The sequence below is a fragment of the Prionailurus viverrinus genome, chromosome C1 (genome assembly GCF_022837055.1).
Source record: "Prionailurus viverrinus isolate Anna chromosome C1, UM_Priviv_1.0, whole genome shotgun sequence".
Taxonomy (NCBI): domain Eukaryota; kingdom Metazoa; phylum Chordata; class Mammalia; order Carnivora; family Felidae; genus Prionailurus; species Prionailurus viverrinus.
Window position 1 is genome coordinate 77,515,846 of NC_062568.1, and position 16,641 is coordinate 77,532,486.

At 35.3% G+C, this 16,641-nt stretch overlaps 1 protein-coding gene across 2 annotated transcripts in view; it reads right to left on the bottom strand.

Annotated features, from left to right (window-relative positions):
- EPC2 (enhancer of polycomb homolog 2) overlaps window positions 1-16,641 on the bottom strand; it is a 120,218-nt gene that overhangs the window by 69,000 nt on the left and 34,577 nt on the right. For both annotated transcript variants that reach the window (XM_047871254.1, XM_047871252.1), the window contains exon 2: window positions 2,895-3,054. In XM_047871254.1, the coding sequence (XP_047727210.1) occupies window positions 2,895-3,054 (160 nt within the window). The remainder of the gene's footprint in view (window positions 1-2,894; window positions 3,055-16,641) is intronic.

Here is a 16,641-nt window from a genome sequence, read left to right on the forward strand (position 1 = left end):
GCCCGGGTGGCTCAGTCAGTTAAGAGTACGGCTTCGACTGGCAGGTCATGATCTCGCAGTTCGTGAGTTCCAGCCCGCGTCAGGGTCTGTGCTGACAGCTCAGAGCCTGGAGCCTGTTTCAGATTCTGCGTCTCCTTCTCTCTCTGCCCCTCCCCTGCTCACGCTCTGTGTGTGTGTGTCTCTCTCTCTCTCAAAAATAAATAAACATTAAAAAAATTTTTTTTTAAATAAATAAAAGCCCTTCCTTGAGGGGTGGGCACCTGGCTGGCTCAACTGGAACAGCCATCTGACTTTTGATCCTGAGGTTGTGAGTTCAGGCCCCACATTGGGTGTAGAGATTACTAAAAACATAAATAAACTTAAAAAAAAAAAAAAAAAAGCAGCTCTTCCCTGAAAAAAAAATCTCAATGATAACATGAGTTTAAATTTGAGTATAGACAAGTTTAAGGCCAGTAATAGGCATAGAAGTAAGCAAAGTGATAAATATCAATTTGATAGAAAATTAGTAGACACTGAAAACGACAATCACAGACAATATTCAAACGTGGGAAACTTAAAATATAAGTAGAAAAAGGAGTATGAAAATTTATATGTGCAATAGGATCTTATATATAGCATAGCATGTAGAATACATGTTGACAGACTAAAAGAGAAAAAATGAAAGTGAAAATAATTTTCTATTATTTTTATTCTATTTTCTGTGGTAACAGAATAAAATGAAATTTAAAAACCAACACAATTTTAATGTTTACTGTATCTAATGTGCCTGACCCAGATGGGTTACATGCAACTTCTTCATTCTTGGTTTTCTATAATGGTTTTTACATATGGTCCTGATGTCCAGCTACAGTGTTATTAAAATACAAAACAATAACAAATGGATACTTTGGCTTGAAAAATACTTAAAATTCCTATTATGAACCCGCTCTTTCCTGATACACAGGTAAGACAAATGCAACAAACTAAAGGGATTCAAAGAATACAGAGTCACATAAATAATGGCTGTATCATATTTCTCTCGAATGCTTAAGAGAAAAAAAAAAATTTCTGGAAATGGTTGTGACACCTAACAGCCTTTTAAAAGCCATTTAAAAACAACTATTTATTGTGCATCTATAAGCCATGCACTTCACTCTAAAGATATGAAGAGAAAATAAAACATAATCCTTGCCCTCAAGAAGCTCCTAGTCTAAAAGAAGAGAAAGAATGGTTACAAATAATTGTAATAAAATATGGCAAGTCCTCTAACAGAGGTATGTACAAGATACTGAGATTAAGTAAAAAACAGAAGTAGGGTGACAAAAGTCAGGATAAGCTTCAGAACGAAGTTAGGTGTTCAGTGAGTTGCAGGAGGTGAAAGCTGACTTGACTAGCACATGTAAGGGAGTGTGAAATGTGAAATGTAAAATAACCAGGCAAATATGAGTAATTTCAAGTTAGTTCCTATGGCTAAGAGAGTGTGAGGAAGAGCAGTCAGGAAATGAGGTTAATGGAGTAGACAGGGGAAACAATCACAAAGTAGAGAATTTGCCTGTTACTGAACTGTGAAATCTAAACTGCCACCAGCTACAAGGTGCACCATGACTTTATGTACTATTAAAAAGAAAAAAAAAAGCTTTCTGCTGGAGTCTATTAACAAGGTTAACAGAATACTCCTGCATAAACATACACTACCAAATGGTAACAATCTCAGTGTAAGATAAAGAAATAAACCAACTATGCAGAAAGAAACAGCAAGGAACTTCATTTCTCAACTTGCCCTTACATGAAAGGAGGAGAGAAAAATCTCCCCCTGAGAAATGAACTCTAAGCAGGTCTGTAGCCTGAACTAAAGCTATCAGTATGGTCTAAAAACAAACAAAACAAACAGGGAAAACTTTAAAGTGGTCTGATGTTGGTAGTTTCCCTAAATGCTTGGCAGAAACAAATGCAAATTTTCTTTAGATAAACTAGACTTGTATCCAGGACAATAACAATTTAATATGCAATCTTATTTCAAAGATTACCAATAAAAAAATGTGCATCTTAGATGGAAAATAGTCTTCTAGTCAGTCTTAAATCTGGAGGGGTTTCATAATTACCCGGGAACTTTTAAAAATACTTATTACTAGGATGCATACCGATGATTCTCATACAGGTGGCCTGAAGCAGAGCCCTGGAATCTCTATTTTAACAAGCTACCCAAGGCTTTTTCTTACACAATCAGACAAGATACCAAGACATCAGCATCTGTCTACACCATCAGCTGAAAACTACTGGAGACAATAAAGAACAGCAGGATTTTAAGCCAGAGAATAATTTGATCAGACTGACACTTTAGGAAGACCACTCTGGTGCTGGTGGACTTTGTCAAGAAGGCATATTAGAAGAGAGGGTAAGGAAAGGCAATGGAGGGATAGTAAATTTAGCAGGAGGTTAGTGAAACAGTTCTAAGGCAAGAGATGGTGATCATTTAAATAGTAACAATGGGGAGAAAAATAAGAGAGTATCAAGGAGGCAGAAACAGAATTTTATAAAAATTAGACGTAGGTAGAGGGATAGAATCTAATTCTAAAAAACTTCTGAAGACTCACCCCTAATCAGCATTATAGCCACCAGGGCTTTAAAAATAAATCTTAAATTTGAGTACAACAATCCACCAACTTTTAGTTGTATAATAAAGTTTAAGTACCACACCAAATCCTAATCTACATAAACATCAAATGTTCCAAATGCAACTAATGCAAATTCAGATGTTAAGTATACAGAGATTTTATTCTTTAATGTTTTACATTTCTATTAATCAGTGTGCATGAACTGAAAAATTAAAATCTCTTTGGGCATAGAAAAGAAAGGATATTCACTGGTAGATAAACTTAAATTACAAACAGAAAACAATGAATCAACAAACTTACGCTGAATATGAATGAACTGTTTTGGCTGTTTAAACTCTCCTTTGTACAAGCGATTGTAATAGTTGACGTTGCTCTCTGCCTCAGGAACTGGAATGACCATGCTCTCTTTTTTTTCTCTAAATACTTGCTGTGCTGAAATAGCTCGCTGTAAATGATGTTCCTGGAAAATGTAAAGTAGGCAACATAAGTTGTTTTAATAATGTTAATTCAATGCATAATTCTATTTAAAATTTACTTTAATAACTGCAAGGTGCTTTAAGAATTATTTATAAATAGTTCCTTCACCACAGAACTATAGAAAACATTGCCATTGATGTCCCTTAATGCTGTACTCATCCTGATATCACCTTAGATATTTATAACTTTAGTAAGTAGAATTTTATTCAAAGGTTAAATATACACATATTCGCAAACTAGAATTTAACATCTCAATTACAAGAAAATTGATCCCGTTTGCTAAATTAACAGAGGTGTCTGGCACCAATACCAGAAATAGGGAACACATGCAAATGACAGGAAAAGAATTGTGCCACAGGTTTTAATTATCTTCTGCATTTACATACCTGAACTTTAACAGTACAAACTAATTCCAAAAAAAAAAAAAAAAAAAGGAAAGAAAAAACCATGTTCAACAGACTACATTACTATCACAGCAGGAAATATTTCTAAACTAAGGTTAAACAAAAGTTCCTATGAAATACATCTTGATTGCAGTAACTTTTATTGCGCCTCTACCACTTAATGCCTACTTTCTCCCAACCACAAAAGGGACCGATGCCATTCCCAACAAAGCAGTATTACTTTGTAGATGGCAAATTAGGTCAAATCACTCCCCAATAAATCCCCTTCAAACTCAGGTTAAAATTATCACTGACTTATAAGGCCTTGTTTCTCTCTGACTTCTCCCTACCCATCCTTTATCCTAGCCACACTACCTTTCCTTAAGGTTCCTAAATTGCCAAATGGATTGCTTCTGAAATTCCTTTAAGTCTCAACTTATCAGAGATGGCTTCTGTGATTTCTTTATCTAAAAGATAAAAGAGTACTGGCTAAGAATTGTTTTTATCGGTGTCATTCTTTCAACACTTTTCAGAGCATCTAGTAGACACCAGATACTACTCCTATTACTCAGAATTGTTAAAAGTGGATGAGACAGACTCTGCTATGAAGCAACTTAGCTAGTAGAAGAGAGATATCTCAGTATGCAATCATGTTTGGGCTTGACAAGCATGTCTCCTCAATTAGTGAAAGACTGTCTAAGGAGGATAGAGAACTATATCCAAAGAAAGTAAAATCTAAACTAAGACTTTCAGGATCAATAGGGATTTAGCAAGGCAAAAGGGAGAGAGAAAAAAAAAAAATCCAGGCAGAGAAAACACAGTGTCCAAAATGGACAAAAGCTCAGAGACATTCAATAAAAGGCAAGCAGTTGAGGTAAGGGACAGGCAGGTGGATGCTAGCTTACATTTGAAGAGTTTCTCCATTTTCCATACCAGAAAGAAATACATTTTCTTCATAGGGTGGGATCCCAAGTTGGAACATTAAACACACTTCCCTATACAAATATTACTATCAATTTAGAGTCGATTAGTAACAATTTTTGAGTTAACTAAAAAATTGTGAGAGGATCAAATACACCCACAAACAGTATCAAGAAATTAGGAAAGCCAGGTTTTGAAAGAGCAATTTCTGCATTATTTAAGCCTATACTTTTCTATTACCTTGCTGACATTTCACCTCTCCTGGTCAAATAAAGTGATTCAATATGTGATGCCACCTTGTATTTATATAATGTTTTATACTTCTCAAAGTATATCCACAATCACATGCTTATTATTATGCTTATGCTTATTAGCTCCTCAAAATTTTGAGACAGGGATAGACACTATTACATTAATGAGACTCAAGAAACAAATGATTTGCTCTTAGTTGTGGTATAAATTACATGAGGGAGTCAAATTTCAGGACTCTGACTTAAGTATTCTTTGATTATTCCATCTTTACTAGAATGGGCTATTAAAAATTAAAAAAAATCTTTTAATTCTAGTAATCTAGAAATACGGTTGACAAGAGGAACTGAGCTAACTGGTGACACATTTTTGATTTGAAGAGATTCTTTCTCCTCTAAGTACAAAACATTTTTAGGTATTATCCAATTACTGAAATACATCTTTAATAGACGAAGATTTAATATTATTTTAATTTTACATGTGAGGAAATTTAAAAATAGACCATAGATGACTCTCTTCTTAACACAGCTGGCAGATGACAGAGCTGCAGCCAGAAATTAAGGAGTCGACCATGACACACTCCCCCATTTTAATTTACAGACCAAATTTAGCTCTAAAAATAAATTCTCAGCTATCATTTCCTTCCCCATATTATCAGACAGCTTCTCAAACTAAAAACTCAGAAAAACACAACAATAATATGGCTTCTAGAGGCCTGTGTTTCATATAATAACCATAGTCAGTGACAAACAGACAAAATCCTGGAAGCAGGTAGAAGAGTTTTCATTTATCTTTATTAGGGCAAGCAGTTGGCAGGAATAATGTTGATTCCCTGTTACATCCTGCATTATATGTTGGTGAGGTTACCTGGGTTTTTAAAAGCGTATTAAAAACCAAGCATGACTTGATTTCTTTTCCATTAAGAAGGCATTCTTTTGACCCACCAACTCCACTTTTGAAATTCATCAAAGGCAACAGACAAATGGGCAACAATGACTAAATAAAATGTTCATCAGTGGCTCAGTTGATTAAGCGTCTGACTCTGGATTTAGGCTCAGATCATGATCTCTTGGTTGTGAGACTAAGCCCCATGCTGGGCTCTGCACTAAGCATGGAACCTCCCTGGGATTCTCTTTCTCTCTTACCTGGCCCTGTCCCCCAAATGCTCTCTCTCTTAAAATAAGTAAATAATAATAATAATAATAATAATAATAATAATAATAATAAATGGCATTATTTAAACACCAAAAAAAAAAACCCATGAAGTCTAAATGGGAATAAGTAGGGAATTATAAAAATTTATAATTTTTATTTTATATTTATGTAACATAATTTTATTATATAATTACATATACTATAATTTTATATATTATAAAATAACATGTATAAATATAAATGAATATGTGTGTAGAGAAAACAGACTGGAAGAATACAGTCTTTTATACACCACAAAATACTTTTTAGGTGGGTCTTATATTCTTCTGTGTGTGTCTGCTCTCTATTTTCTGAAATAAATCTGTATTAGTTTTTAAGTTTAAACAGTGAAATAAAAGCGTTGCGTCTGAAATTGAAGGGACTCACCACCAAAATACACAAAGTCACTTCTTATGATTACTTTGACATTCTAAAATAACCTTTCAAAACTTACTATGTTATACCTAAATAAACATTTTTTGTTTTTCTAGATATTTACATCCTTTGTACCTTCTGTTTTTCCTAGTAATGTGTGAAATTATATGATAAATCATTAAAAGAAAATGAAAATAAACTAAATAACTCATGACTTTTAGTCATACATAAATACTACCAACCACAATCTTGCAAAGTGCAGGAGAGAATTTTGTTTTTTCTTTTGGAGAGGAGTAAATTAAAGTTCTATGACTACATCGGCAGAAATCAGCAGTGCTGAAATGTGAATTTTTGTATGTGTGTCTCTATTCCATCTTACCAAGCTCAAGCCCCAACTTGTTGGGTCTTAGAATGTATTAATTGAGATAAGCAGCATACAAAATCAAAGATTATTCATTGGTATTTTAAAAATTCACATGCAAAACCCCCAGCAAAAGACAGCAAACTGAATCACTACCTTTATCTACTTCACCACCCTACAATAGTAAACTTACCAGTAAAGGACTAAGATGCTTATAAAGCCACAATAACAAAGAGAATGAAAAATAAGCCATCAGCACAAAACAAAGTGTAGCAAAATCCTAGGAGATCAAAATCAAAAGATCAAGTTTTGAATCCCTGCAGAGAAGGAAAAAAACAAAAACTGAGCCCATCTGTCCTGCAGAAAACAAGATAATGGGGATTTTGAAACACTAGCTAGAAACAGCTAGAATAAGACAAGTCCTTCTTTGCCTATTCCTCAAAAAGGAGATCATTCTACACAAACAGAAGAGGGCACCACAGAACCAGTAAAACTGTGAACTACACACTTAACTACAAAAATGAAGAGAAAACCTAGAAATCTATGTTATTATTAAAAATAAAATTTTTAAAAATGCAACTATGGTTCTAATGATAAATTCTTTCCACTCTGCATGAGGGAAGAACAGAAAAAAACTTCAAGAAAAATACACCAAACTTAAATATGCCCCAAAGAAACATTTAGGGATATGAAAAATATCTTTGAATCAGAAACTCAAAAACTAAGATGACAGAAGGAGGGTAAAAGACTAAGGAAAAAATGGGACGAGTTGAGTAACTCAGGAAAAAAAGAAAAGACAATTATCTCAGAGACAAAGACTAAAATTACTAGTAGCCAGGTACAAAATATATTCAAACAAAAACGTGTTGCATAAAGCTTGTCAAAGGACCAAGAGAATGAAAATCAGGTAAAGAAAGTAGTAAAACGAATAAGAAAGATGGTAAGATGTAAAAAGAGACAAAGAAGGAAAGACAGTCATATAAGTGGAGTCTCTGATGAAGAAAAACAATGCAACAGAACTAATTTTTTAAATTATTATTTATTATTGAGAGACAGAGACAGGGCATGAGCATGGGAGGGGCAGAGAGAGGAGGAGACAGAGAATCTGAAGGGGGTCCCAGGCTCCGAGCCGTCAGCACAGAGCCCAATGCGAGGCTCTAACTCACAAACCGAGCAAGATCATGACCTGAGCCAAAGTCAGACGCTTAACCGACTGAGCCACCCAGGCATCCTTCAGAATATTTAAAACAGCCCCCTACCAAGTGTCTGGAAATAAGATATGAATCTGCATATTGAAAAAGCCCACCAGGGAGCAAGATGGCATACAAAACTCTGCACCACCACAGACACAAACTGACAGTGCTTGGTGCAAACGGGAGAAAACACTCTGCTCACAGCTACCCTCTTGGGAGGGAAAGGGAAGAGTAGAATGCACATCCAACATTCCAGCTTTTGGGGAAACTGCCTAAGGGACTATAACTTCTGTCTCCCCTAAATCAGAGGGCTGAATGAACAACATTCTTTGGATGCCTGGTAACGGTGGAGAACAAAAGAGAGCTCAAGCTCAGAGCCTTGTTGCAGCACCAAAGAAGGTATGGTACTGCAGCGAGACCGAGGGGAATTAAAGATTACAAGCTCCAGAAAACCAGTAACACTCTCTAACTAGGAAATTATGTGCACATGCCCAGAGAAGATGTATCTCCAGAAAAGGTTTGAAGGGCTTCCAGATTCCCTGTCTGGGCTAACGGAAAAAGGTCTTCCCTGGTATGAAGCCAATTTTTAGACACTGGGAGAGGTGGCTATTTTTTAAAATGGACAAATTAGGGGCAGCAGGCTGGCTTGGCAGGATGTGACTCCTGCTCTCAGGGTTGTGGGTTCAAGCTCCACTTTGGGTGTGGAGATTACAAAAAATAAATTTAAAAAAATTTGAAAACTAGGGGCGCGCAGGTGGCTCAGTTGATTAAGTGTCCAACTTTGGCTCAGGTCATGATCTTATGCTTCACGAGTTTGAGCCCTGCTTCGGGCTTTGTGCTGACAGCTCAGAGCCTGGAGCCTGCTTCATATCCATTTTCTCCCTCTCTCTCTCTCTCTCTCTCTCTCTCTCTCTCTCTGCCCCTCCCCTGCTCGTGCTCGCGCTCTCTCTCTCCCTCTCTCTCTCAAATAAATAAAAAACATATAAAAAATAAAAAAAATTAAAAACTAAAAAAATAAAATGCACAAATTATAGGAAAAAACAGGAGAGAAATACAGCTCAAAGAACAAAATATATCTCCCAAAAATGACCCTAAAGAAATGGAGATGTGTGAATTATTTGACAACAAATTTAAAATAATCATCTTTAAAAAATAATAAAATAAAATAATCATCTTAATAAAGCTCAATGTGCTACAAAAAACCATAAATAGACAACTAAATGAAATCAGGGAAACTGATGCATGGACAAAATGAGAATAGCAACAAAGAGATAGGAAATACAAAAAAGAACCAAACAGAAATTATGGAGCTGAAGATTGCAATAACTAAATTGAAAAATCCACCAGAAGGATTCAAAAGCATTCTTCATCAGGCAGAAGAAAGAATTAGTGAACTCAAAGATCGATCATTTGAAATAATTTAGTCAGAGGAACAAAAAAAGGGGAAAAAAATGAAGCCTAAGAGATTTATAGGACACTAATGACAGACCAATATATGCATTAATGAACCAAAAGGAGAAAAGAGAAAGGAGCAGTGAGCTTGTTTGAAGAAATAATGCCTGAAAATGAAATCTGGGGAAGAATATGGACATTCAAATTTAAAAAGCTCAAATAATGCCAACAAAAATGAATTCAAAGAAGCCCACACTAAGATACACTGTAATCAAACTGTCAAAAGTTCAAAGACAAAGAAGGAAATCTTGAAAGCAGCAAGGGAACAGCAAGTCATCATGTACAAGGGAACACCCATAAAATCATCAGCAATTTCTCATCAGAACTATTACAAGCCAGAAAGGAGTGGGCTGATATATTCAAAGCGCTGGGGAAAAAAAACTGCCAACCAAGATACTGTATCTGGAAAAACTGCCCTTCAAAAATAAGTAAAGAATAAAAACCCACTCAGGTAAAAAATAGATGAGGGAATTCATCTCTGATAGACCTACTTCATAAGAATTGCTAAAAGGAGTCCCTTCCAGTTGAAACAAAAAGACACTAGAGAGCAACACAAAAATATCCAAAAACATAAAAATCTCTAGTAAAGGTATATATAGACAAATACAGAATCTTGGAATACTGGAATGGTGGTACATAAGTCACTTTTAATTCTGGTATAGAACTTAAAAGATAAAAGCATAAAAACAGGTATTAAACATAAAACTATGTTGATGACACAAAACATAAAAAAAATTTAATTTATGACATCAATAATTTTAAAGCAGGGAAAGAGATGTAAACAGCTTGAGCTTTTCTTTTTTTTTTAATTTTTTTTCAACGTTTTTTATTTATTTTTGGGACAGAGAGAGACAGAGCATGAACGGGGGAGGGGCAGAGAGAAAGGGAGACACAGAATCGGAAACAGGCTCCAGGCTCTGAGCCATCAGCCCAGAGCCTGACGCGGGGCTCGAACTCACGGACCGCGAGATCGTGACCTGGCTGAAGTCGGACGCTTAACCGACTGCGCCACCCAGGCGCCCCTTGAGCTTTTCTATGTAACCGAATTTACAAGTTTAGAAAAGACTGTTAGGATCTATACAAAGTTTTATGTAATACTGATGGTTTACTCACAAAAAATACCTACGGAAGATCCACAGAAGAAAATGAGAAAAGAATCAAAGCAGGTCACTTTGTGTTAATGAGACACAAAGGAAGAGTAGCAAAAGAGGAAAAGAGGGACAAAATAACTACAAGATAAATAGAAAACAATAAAATGGCAAGAGTAAGTCCCTCAGTATTAGTAATTATTCTAAATGTAAGTGGATTAAACTCTCCAATCAAAAAACATGGAGTAAATGGGCCACCTGGGTGACTCAGTCAGTTAAGCAGTTAAGCATCTAACTTTGGCTCAGGTCATGATCTCATGGTTTAAGAGTTCGAGCCCTGTATCAGGCTCTCTGCTGTCAGCACAGAGCCTGCTCTGGATCTTGTCCCCCTCCTCCCCTCCCCTTTCTCTTACTCTCTCTCTCTCAAAAATAAACACTAAAAACAAAAACAAAAACAAAACCCAAAGATTAAAACAACAACAACAACAAAGAGTGACTGAACAGACTGCTATACCCTGTCTACAAGGCACTCACTTTAGATAGAAGAACATATATAACCATAAACGAAGGGATGGAAAAACATATTCCATGCAAATAGTAACCAAAAAAGAACAGGAGTGACCATACCTAGATCAAAAGACATTACACAATGATAAATCAGACAGCTCACCAGAAAATTATGACAATTATGAATATATATTATATGCACCTAACAGGAGTGCACCAAAATTTGTGAAACAATGACAGAATTAAAGGGAGAAAAAATAAGACAATCAATAGGAGATTTCAATACCCCGCTTTATAATGGATAGATCAACCAGAATATCAGTAAGGAAAAAGAGGACTTGAACAACAGTAGAGAGCAAATAAACTAACATACATATCCAGAACACTCCACCCAACAACAGCAGAATACACATTTTTCTCAAACACACACACAGAACATTCTCCAGGACAGATCATGTGTTAGGCCACAAAACAACTTTCATAAAATTTAAGAAAAGATGAAATCATACCAAGTATCTTTTCCAACCACAATGGAATAAAACTAGAAATCAACAGCAAAAGGAAAACTGGAAAATGCACAAATATGTGGCAACTGAACACACTTCTGAGCAATCAGTGGATCAAAAAAGAAATCACAAGGGAATTCAGAAAATACTCAAGACATGAAAACACAACAAAACTTAAGTGATGCAGCAAAGGCAGTATTAAGAGGGAAGTTTATAGCAGTAAATTCCTACTTACATTAGAAAAGAAAGATCTCAAATCAACAACCTAACTCTACACCTCAAATAATTAGGAAAAAGAACAAAACCCGAAGTTTACAAAAGTAAGTAAATAGTACAGATTAGAGCAGAAAAAAGTAAAATAGAGAATAGAACAAAAAAATTTAATGAAACTAAAAACTGTTTGGAAAAAGCCAAAAAAATTGACAAAACTGTAGCTATGTGAACTAAGAAAAAGTCCCCCAAACCAGAAAAAGATGACATTAAATGAGAAAAAGAATTATAAGAGACTACTACAAATAATTATGCACCAACAAACAGGGCATCTAGAAAAAACAGACAAATTTCTAGAAACATATAGCCTACCAAGACTAAACCATAACAAATAAAAAAATCTAAATAAACCTGTAATTAGGAAGGATATTAAGTCAATAATCAAAAACATCCCAAGGTATTTGAAAAGAAAAGCTCAACACAGATGGCTCCACTGGTGAATTCTGCCAACATTTAAAGAATCAATACCAATCCTTATCAAGCACTTGTCAAATAATTGAGGAGGAAAAACTTCCAAATTCATTTAACAAGGCTAGTATTACCCTCATACCAGAATCAGACAAGTACTACAAGGGGAGGTGGGAAAAATGAGTAAAGGTGGTCAAAAGGTACAAACTCCCAATTCTAATCTTAATAAATTCTGGGGATGTAATGTACAGCATAGTGACTATAGTTAAAAATACTGTATTCTCTCCTTGAAAGTTGCTAGGAAAGTAACTCTTAAAAGTTATTCAAAAATATTCATGGATTGTAATACTTAAAAAAAGAACTACCATAACATCCAGCAATCCCACTTACAGGTATATATCCAAAAGAACTGAAAACAGGATTTAGAAGAGATATTTACATATCCACATTCAGTGCAGTATTACACGCAACAGCCAGTGGTGGAAGAAACCCAAATGTTTACTAACAGATGAATGGAAAAACAAAATGTGGTGTACACATATAACAGAACATTAGCTTTAAATGGAAGGAAATTCTGACAGATGCTATAACATGGATGAACCTTGAGGACATTATGCTAAGTGAAATAAGCCAGTCCTGGTCACAAAAAGGCAAATATTGCATGATTTCACTTAAGTGTGGTCTAAAGTAAATTCTTTTTTTTTAAGATTTTATTTTACTAAAAATTCTTTTTATGTTTATTTTTGGGAGAGAGAGAGACCAAGCACGCAAGTGTGGGGGGGGGGGGGGGAGGGAGGGAAGGAGAGAGGGAGGGAGGGAGGGAGGGAGAGAGAGAGAGAGAGAGAGAGAGAGAGAGAACGCAAGCGGGGGGGGGGGGGAGGGGAGGGAGAGAGAGAGAGAGAGAGAGAGAGGGAGAGAGAGAGAGACGCAGAATCCAAAGCAGATTCCAGGCTCTGAGCTTTCAGTACAGAGCTCAACGCAGGGCTTGAAATCATGAACTGTGAGATATGACTTAAGTTGGATGCTTAAATTCAGCTCCCCAGGCACCCCTAAAAAGACTCATTTTTAAAGTAATCTCTACACCTAACATGGGGCTCAAACTCACAACCCCAAGATCAAGACTTGGATGCTCTACTGACTGAGCCAGCCAGATATCTCTAAAGTAGTCAAATTCTTAAAAATAGAAAGTAGAATGGTAGTCGCGAGGGACTGGAAGAAGAGGAAAAAATAAACTGTTGTTCAACGGGTACAGTTGCAGTTTTCCAAGAAGAAAAAGTGCTTGATACCTGTTGCATAACACTGTGCATAGTACTGTACACTTAAATATGGTTTAGATGGTAAACTTTAGGTTATGAGTTCTTCACCACAAAAAAAAAAAAAAAAAAAAAAAAAAAGCTTATTAAGTACCTGGCAAAAGTAATCCAGAACAACCAATTCTGACATATATTTGAATAAAACTATTTCAAAACTAATGAAAAAATCCTCAAGGCCTCTAAATAAACAATAATAGTAACAATGATAGTACTTATTATAAATTAATGTTAGTACAGTAACTCAAATGGCAAAAAAATAAAATCAGACTAAAATCACACTTCAAAAACAACATAATGCAAAGCATCAATGAAGCAACATTTTTAGAAAGCTCAATGAAAGATATGAACCAAGGATTTTATACCCACCTAAGTTGTCCTTCAAGTATCAAGGCAACAGAAGAAACTTAAGAATTCTATTGGGCACTTTTGACAAATCTACTAGAATATCACTGTTAAACAAAAATATAATGCAAGCCACACATGCGAGCCATATCCTTAAATTTTCTAATAGCCACACTTAAAAGAGTAAAAAACAGATGAAAGTAATTTTAATAATACATTTTATCTAAGCCAATTACACATCTATAACATTATTGTTTCAACATGCCATCAAAGTTTTTTCTCCCATGCCAAAATTTAGTGTGTATTTTACACATATAGAACATTTAAATTCGAACTAGCCATATTTCAAGTGCTCAACAGCCACAAATGACTACTGGCTACATACTCCACAGTATAATACATCTTCATCTTGGCTTCATCCAACCAAGAGGCAACTCTAATAAAATTTAATAAAATTTTACTTACACACACACACACACACACACACACACCTCTCATAGATGGTCAAAGGATGAAAGACTAATGTACAAACATCTGCACACTAAAGTGGAAATAATGCAACTAAAAACAGATGGACGGAGTGCCTGGGTGGCTCATCAGTTGAGTGTCCAACTTTGGTTCAGGTCATGGTCTCATGATTCATGAGTTCACACCCTACATCGGGCTCACTCCTGTCACACAGATCCACTTCAGATCCTTTGTCTCCCCCTCTCTCTGCCTCTGCCCCGCTTGCACACTTGTCCTCTCTCTTTCAAAAATAAATATTTAAAAAAAAAAAGAAGGAAAAAAAGCCTTCTCAAATAGAAAGCATGCACTATAACACAATACAAAAAAACTGTTAAATATTATAGTAAGAGTTGGGACCAAATGTATTCAGTCCTATCAATAAATATGAATGGACTTATCTATGAAAACAAAAAAAATTTCTACTTGTTTAATAAGACTCAACTATATGCTGTGTACAACATCCCCCCCCCCCAAAAAAAAAAGTGGTTGGGGAAAAAGCAAAATTAAAGGAATGAATGAAAGTTTATCAAGTAATGGAAGACAGTAAGAAAGACAAACAGATCCTCATTATTAGATAAGTAGAGTTCAAGTCAAAGAGCATTAAGCATGACCCAAAACCCACAATTCACAATAAGGGTTTTTAATATCTACATATCATTCATGAATGTCTATATCTATAGATTTTGGATATCCATACAGATTTAAGAATATCTATACATCAAATGACATGGCAACCATTTTATAAAGCAAAAGCTACAGGATATGTAAGGACCGATAAATAAAAACACAGTACTAATATTAACTAACTTTACCACACCACTCCCAGCATAAGGTAAGTCAAATGGACAAAGAATAAGCATGGACCTAAGCACCGACCTAACTTTAATAAGGCAGATCTTATAGCCATATATCAAACTTTACACCTAATGCTCCTCAAGTTCACAAGCAACTGATAAATGTAATCATTTATCAGTTAAGAATTACAAAGACTAGGGTATTATGAATGGAGTAAAAGGGATAAGGAAAGAGACAATTCTGAGTAAACCCCTTTGTATGGTTTTGAAGTTTTAAAACCTTATTAATGTTCAACATGCCCTAAAGATAATTAAAATCAACAAGGATGTGGGGAGAAACCAAAATAGTACACAAGGAGAAACAACAAATAAACCTCCATCAATAGAAATGAATATTCCATACATCCACAATGAAGAGAATGGGAAACAAAGGTATTTAGGTTCCTTTGGAAAATAATGATTTGAAATTCATCTCTAAAACTTTGACAACATGGGGCGCCTGGGTGGCGCAGTCGGTTAAGCGTCCGACTTCAGCCAGGTCACGATCTCGCGGTCCATGAGTTCGAGCCCCGCGTCAGGCTCTGGGCTGATGGCTCAGAGCCTGGAGCCTGTTTCCGATTCTGTGTCTCCCTCTCTCTCTGCCCCTCCCCCGTTCATGCTCTGTCTCTCTCTGTCCCAAAAATAAACATTGAAAAAAATAATAATAAAATAAAATAAAAAAATAAATAAAACTTTGACAACATATACTTCAAAGGACTGTTGTGATGGTTATGTAAGTTTAAAAGGTGTTCAGAAGAGTTCATGGCACATTCTAAGGGATAAAAGTTTCTTGTTGTTATTAAAACATATCAAAGAACTACAATCCTCGAAACAGTGGCATTTTAAGAACAAGATAAAAAAAATTTAGAAATTTTGACAATTAAAACCCTTTTTTCAACACCCATTCATAACATAAAATTCCCTGAAAGAAGGAAATGTCCCGAACCTGATAAAAAGCAGGCACCCATGGAAAACCTATACTTAATAACCATACTTAATGGTCAAAGACTGAATGCTTTCCTCAAGTTCAAGTTCAAGCCAAGGAAGTCTGTTCTCACCACTTGTAGCCCACATTTCACCTAAGATTCTAGTCAGTACAATGAGAGAAGAAAAACACAGACATGTAGACTGGGAAAGAAGTAAAATTATTTGTACATGATATGGTTCATGTAGGGAGACAATCCTGGGGTATCTCAAAGGCTCCTAGGGCTAAAAAATGAATTAACAAAGTTGCAAGTCAATATTAAACACTCAAGTAAATTTCCATATATCAGTAACTGAAAAATGTAAATAAAAAGCAATACCACTTACAACAGCATCAAAACTACTAAATGCTTAGAGACAGACTTAACAAATTATGTGTAAAACTTACACAGCAACATAAATGTAAATATTACATGTTCCTGGATTGGAGGGTTCAATGTTGTTCCAAAAAAATTTTACTTGGGTAGATTTTCCCCTAACTTATTTAAATTTCTAATAAATCCCTATCAAAGCCCTACCATGTTTGTTCCTTTTTTTTTTTTAACAGAAATGGACAAGTTGATTATAAAATTCATATAGAAAGGCAAAAGAAAAATAGCCAAAATAACTCTGAAAAAGAATAAATGTGAAAGACATACACAATCTGACTACTAAATCATAAGTTTTAAATTATAAAGCTAAATT